The 10,637-nt window shown below is 44.2% G+C and overlaps 1 protein-coding gene across 1 annotated transcript; it reads left to right on the plus strand.

Moving 5' to 3' along the window:
• Positions 1-224: 224 nt before the first annotated feature.
• On the plus strand, positions 225-7,705 carry LYPD8 (LY6/PLAUR domain containing 8). The gene is made up of 5 exons (XM_061188571.1): positions 225-279; positions 678-797; positions 2,636-2,797; positions 4,109-4,246; positions 7,470-7,705. The coding sequence occupies exons 1-5, from the start codon at positions 225-227 to the stop codon at positions 7,703-7,705; spliced, it is 711 nt and encodes a 236-aa protein (XP_061044554.1).
• Positions 7,706-10,637: the final 2,932 nt, after the last annotated feature.

Genomic DNA, 10,637 nt, shown 5'->3' on the forward strand with positions numbered 1-10,637 from the left:
ATAAGGGCAGGGTGGAATCTGTATCTTGGCTCGGTGCTCCCAGCTGAGGATGCTGATTCCTTCTGTCACAAGGATGGGCTGGGTCTGTTGAAGTTTGATTGCAACCCTAGGGAATATCACTCCCCAGCGGCCTTCTGATTCCCCAGACTGCCTTCTTTGTGTCTCTTCCGGCTTAAGGCTCTGCGGCCACAGTCCTCGTCCTCAAGAGACATAGGTCCAGCACCATGAAGGGCTTCCTCTTTGCTGGTATCATCGTCATGCTCACGGTTGCAGCTGTAGGTGAGGGAAACCACATGGCCCCCTTTTGGAATGAAGACCCCTTTTTCCACCTCACCACGGTCTTCTCACTCTTGGTGCCCTGGGATCCCCTCATGTGACCTCTCATGTCAAGGTGTGGGCAGTGGAGGCTATGAGACCTCTCTGTGCACACTGCCCCCTGTGGTACCACTCAGTGCTGTGGGTCAAGGTTGGGTCTTCCCACTGGGGAATGGTGGACAGTGGGGATAAACTTAATGGGGGTGGCTCCACCTCACAGCTTAAAGTTTGGGGGACCCCCAGAGGGAAGGGATGCCATCTTGGCTATTCTTTTACCCTGAGGTGAGTGCAGTGCTTTGGCCAGAGCACACTCTATAAATGTCTCCTGAATGCTGACGATGCCGAACATCTTGTCTTCCCAGAATCCTTGAGTTGTGTGCAGTGTAATTCGTTGACAGACTCCTGTGTTGACAGAAATGCCATTGAGTGTCCCGCAAATGCCGGTATCAGCTGTACCACTTTCTTGACGAACTTTTCTCTAGGTGAGCCTGGGGGATGCTCATCATTCCCATTTCTGGAACTTGCACAGGGCAGGTGCTGGAGGGGTTGGCCAGGAAAGCAAGGCTAAGGCTGTGCTGTGCAAGGAGAGAGGGGGTCATGCAGGCACCTGTCAGGAGGAGCAGCATGCAGGAGTCAGTAACAGTGGTAGAGCCAAGCACGCAGACAAGCCCTTTGCCTCCTTGGATTTGCTGCCCCTGACTCAAACTTCATCCTAGACCTGTATCAGTGAACGTGAGAAGCAGGGGCAGCTCTTAGCTAAATTACAAAGCAGGCAATTTGCTCTAGGTGTTTTCATTTTTCCATTTTCTGCCCCCCTTTCCCTCTTCTCAGTGTTCCTTCCTGTTCCAGGTCCAACATATTTTCACTCAGACTTCCTTCCAGGGTGTTCTGCTGGCATGATTGTTACCTCTCTCTCAGAGCATTTTGACTTATTTTACACTTTTTATTATGGACATTTCAAACATACACAAAAGCAGGAAGAAGACTATAATGAACTGCCATGTAACCACCATCCTGTGTCAACAATTAACATTTTGCTATTTTTTCCCCATAGTATTTTATTTTTATTTTTAAAATTTTTATTGAAATATAGTTGATTTACAATGTTGTGTTAGTTTCAGGTGTACAGCAAAGTGATTCACACACAGACACACACAGACACACATATATATGAATTCTTTTCCATTTTAGGAAAATGGATTCTTTTCCATTATAGGTTATTACAAGATATTGAGTATGTTCCCTGTGCTATACAGTAGGTTATTGTTGGTTATTTATTTTAGATACAGTAGTGTGTATATTTTAATCCCAAACTCCTAATTTACCCTCTCCCCATAATATTTTAAAGCAAACCTAGATAGCATGTTATTTCCCCTATAAACACTTCACTATTCATCTCTGATAAGAACTTTTTCCCCCTTTTTATATAACTACAATACAATTATCACATCTAAGAAAATTAGCTATAATTTAAAAATTTCTTGTAATACCCAGGCCACCTTAAAAATGTTCCAAGTGTTTCAAAGATGTATTATAGTAGATGCATTGGAATTTGGATCCAAACAAAATCCTCACATTGCATTTTGCTGTTAGGTCTATTGTGTCTAATTTGTTTAATAATAACTAATATCACTTTCTTTGCTCAATCCCATTGATTTGTTGGAGAAATGGGGCCATTTATCCTGTAGCTGTTTTATATTCTGGCTTTGTTTGATTGCTTATTTGTGATGTCATTTCACTTGTTCCCCTACTCCTGGTATTTCCTGTAAACTGCACTCATGCTGTTCAGTAGAACTTTCTTCAGTGATGTTAATGTCTATGTCAATGCTGTCCTATATGGTAGCCACATGTAGCTATTGGTCACTTGAAATATGGTTAGTGTGACTGAGGACTGATTTGTAGGTGGCCACATAGAGCTAGGGCTACCATATTGGATAGCTCTGGTCTAGAAGCTTGATTAACTTTAGGTTCAACATCGTGTTGCACATAGACCCATCACATCTACTTGGCTATATTTAGAGAGGCTAAGACTGTTCAGTGGGCTCTGGGTGTGTCAGCCTGAACCACCCACTTCTAAGCTCCCCATCAGCCTTTCACCTGGAATTTAAGCTGCATCTCTGATAATCTCCTGCTAAACAAAGGAACTACCTCACGGAGAAGGATTTTTCTTTTTGCAGGAAACCCTCTCCAGTGTCCCCCAAACTGCATTGAGTTGAGGGTGTGTTTTCTGCCCTTGCCTAAAGCAGTTGCTCTTCAGGACCTTTGCCCTCCCTGAACACTCTGTACCCAGGACTGACAGTCTGTGTTTGCCTTTGTGTAGGAGAAAACATCCCATTGTACGAGGATAAGGCCTGCTCTGCGGATAATTGCAGCGAGGCCGTGGTTGAGACCTTCACAGTCCACGTATCTGCTAATGAAAGCTTCCATTTTGCAAGCCAGTGTTGCCAAGGAAAGGCGTGCAATGACACCAATGACACCATAGGTGGGTGCTGGCCACATCCTTCCTCTGTCCTCCCAGCTCCGTCCCTTCCTTCACCACCTATGGTTCTCACTCTTGCGTGGACATCTTAAGTCTAGGCACTTCAGTGCATATTTGGGTAACATTAACAGCTAACATACAACTACTTGAGAAACAAATGAGGAAAACCAGCGCTACTACCATGATTTCCTCTTTCTCAGTAAAGACAGAAATCACAGCACTCCGAGATGTGTGGGAGGGTACTAGATGCTCATTAGTAGCTTTCAAATTGTGTGGCCTCAGGACCTCTTTCAAGACTCTAAGTCTTAAAAATTATTGAGGACTCCAAATAACGTTTGTTTCTGTGGACTATATCTATCAATATTTACTGTATTAAAAATAAGGCTAAGAAATTTAAAAAATATTTATTAGTTCACTAAAAAATAATAAACCTCATTACTTGTTACCATTAATAACTTTTTTTTTACATAGAAATAACTATTTTCCAAAACAAAAAATATTTAGTGGGAAGAATAGCATTGCTCCATGTTTTCTCAAAGCTCCTTAATTTCTGGTTTAATAGAATACAGCTGTTTTCTCAGATTTGCTTGTTCTCTTAGTCTGTTGCAATCTCACATGCCATGTAGCCTCTGGAAAACTCCATTGTATTTTCATGAGAGAAAGAGAGTAAAAGAAGCAAAGAACATCTAAGTATTATCATGAAAATGATTTTGACCTAGTGGACTCCCTGAACGGGTCTCAGGGATCCCCAGGAGTCCCTGGACCACCATTTGAGAACTGTTGGCTTAGATCAAAGCCTTCTTTTTGAAGAGGAGAAAATGTGGCCATAGTCATAGAGCATGGTTCATTAATAGCAGAGCTGAGTCTCAATATAATTTTTTTTTTTTTATCCAAGTCACAATGTTAAATAAAGGCCTGTGTGCATTTGTTCAGAGCTAGATTTAGTAATAGTCACACACCTGTTGGCTAATGTTCAGAATAGCTGGCTACTGTTGACATTAGCTATAGATTGGTTTTAGCTCAGAATCTTACCTTTCCCTCCTCATCCCAACACCCTCACTGACCACAGTTCTTGAAGACTGGATGGTCTGTAAGGGCAGGTCTGTGAGGTTGTGTGCTGTAAATATTTTGGTGGGACACGGGGATGGGATGACTGGTATTTTTATGGCAGGATCTGAGATTCCTGAGCATGCAGAGAGACCCTGAGAGGTCTCTCTGGCTAGCGTCTTTGTCTGCCTTTCTCCTTCCACCCAAGGCAGTACCGTGATATTTGTGATAACACTGTTCTGAGTTAATGACTCTTACTCTACCCAGATCCCCCACAGGAAGAGGTGTCCAGCAACACAGAGTGCCTTGCATGTTATGGATCTAATGAAACTTCCTGTAACGGGACAACCCGGAAATGTTATAAAGAAGAAAGATGTGTCAATCTAACCGCAGAATTTAAGAATGGTATGTCATTTCCTTTTTATGGGACTTGAGTTTAAAACATGTCATGCCTTGGATCATAAATTCTGGATTAACAAAAAAGGCCTGGAGGAGGTTAGTAGGAAGAGGGAATAAGGTCAGGATGCCTTTGAGATAGTGAGGCTGTTAATGTAGCTTTGAGCTGGTTGCTATTTCTGCCGCCTCAGTCCAGAGTTCATTCCTCCTGGGCTGTCGGTCTCTTGAACCCTGTTCTCTTATGGATTGTAATCAAGCCAGGCTCTTTTAAGGGCATCATGTCACTCCTGACATTTATTTCTTTACTAGGGTGAGCTATTCTGTAGGTATGGGTGGGTCTGACTTTCATTTCCTTTTATATGTACACTTCCCTTCTCTGCATGTCACTGAGAGGTATTGGCTTATGACAGCTTGAGTCACCTGGAAGGAAGAGTCAAATGGGGCTTTAATATCCAACCAATTGAAAAAAGAACAACAACAACAACAAAATAAAAAAATTCTATTTAACACTTTAGCCATGATCTATTCCCCTGTGGTGATGGTGTACAACCAGTACAGCATTTCATACTTAAAAAAAAGTCATTGTAAACTTGAAAATGAACAATACTGATGATCTCTCTCCAAAAAAAATCCAACCAACTGTTCTTTTCTACAGAAGTAGTTTGATATTAACCATTATGAGATACAAATTAACCATCATACAATATAAAACCAATAAATATTATTCCTTAAATATTCAGGCAAATATTATGGCTGAATATTTAAATAATACATTTATTAATTAGGGTAAGTTAATTACTGTTAAAGGGCAACCTCCAAGTCCTATGGCTCAATGCAACATATGTTTATTTCTTGCTCGTGGTGCAGTTCATTGCAGAGTCCAGGGCCCTGGGTTCCTTCCATCTTGAGGCTCTGGCCCCTACCCACTCAGGACTTGGCAGTTCTCTTCTGTATTCTTTACGTCTCTGGCCACCAGGTGGGGGAAGAGAAGGAGTGGAGGAAGCAGGAAGGTTTTTACAGGCAACGCCTAGAAGTGAGTGCATCACTCCCTTCCACCTTCTGTTGGCTGGGACGCAGACCTAGCGGTGGCCCAGCAGGAAAGGAAGAGGCATGAAGCTAAAATGAACAGCCAGTCAGTCTCTGCCACAATATGACTTAGATTAATGAGTTTAAGAGCGCTAACATCCAGGTACAATTTGATTTCAACTTTTGTTAAGTGGCAATTATAGTATCAGAAATCGATGCTTAATTGTAATTGCAGATTTCTTAGTGGGGCCAAGCATCACACTTCTGAACTTCTTTTTACTTTTAAAAATATAGACTTTATTTTTTAGAGCAGTTTTAGATTCACAGGAAAATTGAGAGGAAGATATAAAGATTTTTCCTATACACCTTTCCCTTACACATATATAGCCTTCCCCACTATCAACATCACCCACCAAAAAGGTGCATTTGTTATCATCCATGAGCCTACACTGACACATTGTTATCAACCAGAGTCCATTAGGGGTCACTGTTTATGATGTACCTTCTATGGGTTTCGACAAATGTATAATGACATGTATCTACTGTTATAGTATCATACACAGTATTGTAGTTTCACTGACCTAAAAATCCTCTGTGCTCTGTCTATTCATCCCTAACCACCGGCAACCTCTGATTTTTTTACTCTTTCTATAGTTTTACCTTTATCAGAATGTCATATAGTTGGGATCATATCGTTTGTAGCCTTTTCAGAGTGACTTATTTCACATAGTAATAGGCATTTAAGGATCTTGATGTTTACACAGCTCTGATGTTTAATTCTAAAGGTGTGTCTGAGGGCAACAATGGCATCGAAGGACATGTTCTTTCTGCTCACCCTATTCCCAGCTGTCTGCAAAGTCCCAGGCTTTGACTTAATCTGAAAGCCAGACAGATCAAAGCCATCATAAATGTAGGATTTTTTTTTTTTTTTTTTTTTTTAGATTTTTTTGATGTGGACCATTTTTAAATTTATTTATTTATTTATTTATTTATGGCTGTGTTGGGTTTTTGTTTCTGTGCGAGGGCTTTCTCTAGTTGTGGCAAGCGGGGGCCACTCTTCATCGCGGAAATGTAGGATTTTGTTTTTGTTTTTGCCCAAGCTGTATGGCACAGGGAGATCTGCTTGGTGCTTTTTGTCCAACTAGAGGGGTGGGATAGGGAGGGTGGGAGGGAGACGCAAGAGGGAGGAGATATGGGGATATATGTATATGTATAGCCGATTCACTTTGTTATACAGCAGAAACTAACACACCATTGTAAAGCAATTATACTCCAATAAAGATGTTAAAAAAAAATACTGTAGCCATGTGCCAGGCAACACATCTTCCTAACACACTCTAATTCAACCTCCAGCACTGACATATGCTCTAAAGCAGCAATGAATTGCTTTCTTTACTGGGATGTGGAGGTCTCCCCCTCCTTCTCAGAGCATGTTTGGAGTCAGCCTTGAACTCAAATTGCAGCCCTGCCTCTAACAAGTAGCCAGTCACCTCCTCCAGCCCCTTCCTCCCCTGTGAGCTGCCTCTCCTCCAGGGCTGTTTGACTTGCAGCCTACAGAGCAATACTGGCACATAGTAAGTACTCAGTAAAAGGTAGCTGCAATCACAATCACATCTTCTTTGCAAATTTCCTTGTCTTTTCCTAGGACCTGCACCTTAAAACAGGGTTAAACACATCACAACACAGATTTAGAGTTAAGACACAGGGGTCCCTCTGGCTGTTTTCCCCTCTTCTCAGGGAAAACTCAGGCAGAGAGAACTCAGGTCCAGAGAGGAGTGGGGATGGAAAGCAGAGCCTAGAGGAGAGGAGGCCAGGAGCAGGTCTGAAGTGCTGACTCCCTCCTGGATTGAGAGCAGAGGACTACGGAGGGTCTGAGCCTGTCCCTGGATTTCACCACCTGCCAGCTACTCAGGAAAACACTGAAGAGTTCATTCCCAGGTCCAGTTCTAGCCCTAACCCGTGAGCTCAGGTTCACATCCACCTCCAGGAGCCTCAGTTTCCTCCAGGACTGGTTGGGAGAGGGTATCTAGGCCCTCACCTCCACAGCCACTCTGCCATCACCATTTGGTGTTCTTGATCCTGGGCTCCTTCTTCCAAGCTCCTGTGTCAGGAAGAGACCTGTTTCAGCTCTTGCAGGTCACTGAGAAGACTGGGGAGGAAGGGCGAAGGGGCTGTGAAGTCCTTACTGTCTCTTTTGCGTTCACAGAGATGAAGCTCGTGCTGAAAGGCTGCTCCAAGGTCAGCAACTCCGCCTGTGAGTTCCTGGCTACTGAAAATCGGACGGTTGGAAGAGTCACTTTCCTAAAGTTTCAGTGTGGAGACAGCTCCGATGCCTCCTCAACACCCACTCCCACTACCTCGACCCCCTGTGACATTGGCTCTAAAGTCTTCTTCACACCCATGACCCTTGCCAGCCTTCTCCTGCTGGGGTTGCTGCTCTGAGATCTGCACCCTCAAACCCTCCCCTCCCCTGTGTGACTGCTCAGTGAGTAGCAGTAGCAGTCACAGCCTTCCAGGTAATGCCCTGTGATAGCCACATTATTCTTTATTATTAAAGCATTGGTCCACTCAATGACCAAATCTGTCCTGATATGTTCTGGGCTGGGCTTCCTTCAAGCCACTGTCCAGCACCACTTCCCAGTTACTTGCCTTTGAAATCCTTGCACCTTTGTGTGTGGGCTCTCAGGACCTCCCTGATCCCTGTCTAATTTGCTTCTGAGAAGCAGACCCTTCCACCTTGCTGGCATCTTTTGCTTACAGCCCTGCACTTCTGGGGATCAACATGCCACTGTCCCCATCCTCACACTCAGGGGGAGGACCCAGCCATAATGCCCTGTTTTGACCCCAGCACTGATATTTGGCTCTTCAGCAATTGTACTGGCTGTAGTCTCAGGCCCACAGTGACATTGTCTAGGACACTGTCACCACAAGACCCAAAGGGGGTACACAGGGGTTGCTGAAAGCTGTCAGATTCCCCTGCCTAACCTCCCAGGCAGGGGCATAATGCTGTCAGTGCCCTGCTGACTAAGTGTCTCTTAGCCTTGTGCAGAATGGAACATGGCTACAGAGGCCCAGCCCCTCCTCTCAGAGAACTACAATCAAAGGCAGGGTCCTCGACCCCATAGCAGATACCCAGGGAGCAAGAAAACCATTCAATCCAATATGCACAGAAGCCCAGTTTTAGTAAATAAGGGGGGCCTTGAGCTGGACTTGGAAGAATAAGGTTTTCTGTAATAAAAACTTTTAAAAGTGCTTTCTTGTCCAGGCGTGCTGATGATGATTAAGACCAAAGCCACCAGAAAGGCCACCTGATGGTAGCTCATCACCACATTCATTTTCATTTATTTATTTATTTTAGTTTTTTATTTTGAAATAATTTTAGATTTCTCAAAGAGTTTCAAAAATAGTTCAGAGAGTTCTAGTACCCCATCACCCACCTTCCTCTTACATTCACATCTTACATAACCACACTGCAATTACTAAAACCAGGAAGTTAGCATTGAAACCATACTGCTAACTAATAGACCTCATTTGACTTTTGCCAGTTTTCACTAATGATGTCCTTTCTCTGGTCCAGGATCCAATTCTTTGCATTTAGTTGTTATGTCTCAGTCTCCCACACTCTGTGACAGTTCTGGAGTCTTTATTTTATTGACCAGTTATTTTTCAGAAATTTGAGCTTGTCTGAAGTTTTCTTATGATAAGATTGAGGCTATGTCTTTTTGGCAAGAATCCCACAGAAATGATGTGTCTTGTAGCCTTGCATGAAATGGAACATGGGTACAGAGCCCCAGTGCATCTTATCAGGAGTTACATGATGTTGATATGTCGTATCAACTGGTGATGTTAATCTTGATTGCTTGGTTAAGGTCATATCTGCCAGGTTTCTCCACTGTAAAGTTACTGTTTTTCTCCTTTGCAATTAATAATAAGCTAAGTTGTGCTGCTGTAACAAATAGATCTTACTAAAAAAAAAAAAACTTAGGGGTTTAATACAAGGAAAGTTGATTTCTCAGTTATTTAAACCTATATAGATGTTCCTGACTGCGCAGCTATCCTGGGCAGCTCCCCTCTGAGAGTGAGGAAGGGGCCAGACTCCTTCTATTCCATGGTTCTCCCATCCTCTGGGATTCTTGGGCTCTTAGTTAAGGGTTCTGCATCCAGCTGGCTGACATGCAAAGAGTCTAGAGGACCATGCAGCATGACCCAGGGGCCAGGCCTCAATTATATGGCCTGGGAGGAAGTAGTTTATCCACATGCACCTTGCAGGATCAAGGTGCCAGGATCAGAGCCAGTATGGCTTGGTGGTAAGGGACATGGCCTCTAGAGCCAGAGGCATAGCTTCAAATTCCAGCACTGGAACCTTGGGCAACAGATGTCATCTCTCTGTGCCTCAGTTTCCCACCACTACTAGAGAGATAGTGATAATGCTTGATGCCTGTGGTTGTAAGAGCTGCCAACATAGTTCCCCTTGTCAAGGAGTAAATACTAGTCAATGCAGATGACTCCAGTTTGAAAGCAGCTCTCCCCATCCTCTAAGGAGAGGGTGGATTACCAGAAAGAGTGACGTGGAAGGTGCAGCCCTGGCCCACTTCTCTCAGACCATGCTGACCTCATTGAGGTTATAGCTGCTTCCGTGTCTCAGGATTCCCTCTCCCTTTTCATCCCCTCCCCAGATCTCCATGGCTGCTGCCACCATGACTGCATAGGCCACAGCACAGCTTGCTTACATCTTCACATGGCTGCTGACTCCAGGCAGCCAAGGGCACCACCAGAGCTGACCTGCTCTTAGAACCTCCTGGAAGTTCCCCTGCTCAGGCTCGATGAGAAGAAGTGGTACTTTTGGGGAACTGCAAAGAGTCACACAGGAATGGAAATCAGGGCTGAGGACTGCGAAGGCAGCTGGAAGGTGAGCAGGGCTAGATCCCAGGAGGTTCCACACATTGGAAAGACTTGGGCTTTAGACCGAGGGCTGAAGAGGGCCACGGCAGAGGTAAGCACAGAAGTAGGAGTAGGATTGGTTTTCCATTCGGGGAGGTTCTCAGACTGTAGGGTGCAGGTAGAAAGACAGCAGAAAGACAGTACAGGGAGGGAGTTTAAATGGAGAAGTAGTAGGGACATGCCCAGGGCAAATGCTCGGTCCTGCTGCTGTAATTGAGAGTAATTCACACCATTCTATGCACTTCTATGTGCACTGTTGGCTCCTGCCTCCTCACCCAGAGTAGGGGCCAGGGCAAAGCACCACTCTTGCTCAATGTCTACATTCCTTTCCTTGGCTGTCCACACTTAACTCTGGATTTCTGTCTTCTGGGCACGGTCTAGGACTTCCCACCCAGATAAAGCCCTTTGCTGCCAATTCTTCCTTAGTCCCAGC

Source organism: Eubalaena glacialis, chromosome 4 (genome assembly GCF_028564815.1).
Source record: "Eubalaena glacialis isolate mEubGla1 chromosome 4, mEubGla1.1.hap2.+ XY, whole genome shotgun sequence".
In the NCBI taxonomy this organism is placed as follows: Eukaryota; Metazoa; Chordata; class Mammalia; order Artiodactyla; family Balaenidae; genus Eubalaena; species Eubalaena glacialis.

Coding starts and splice junctions, on each gene's coding strand:
- LYPD8 (XM_061188571.1), top strand. CDS start 225: ATGAAGGGCTTCCTCTTTGCTGGTATCATCGTCATGCTCACGGTTGCA. Junction 798..2,635: donor CTTGACGAACTTTTCTCTAG/GTGAGCCTGGGG, acceptor GCCTTTGTGTAG/GAGAAAACATCCCATTGTAC. Junction 2,798..4,108: donor TGACACCAATGACACCATAG/GTGGGTGCTGGC, acceptor TACTCTACCCAG/ATCCCCCACAGGAAGAGGTG.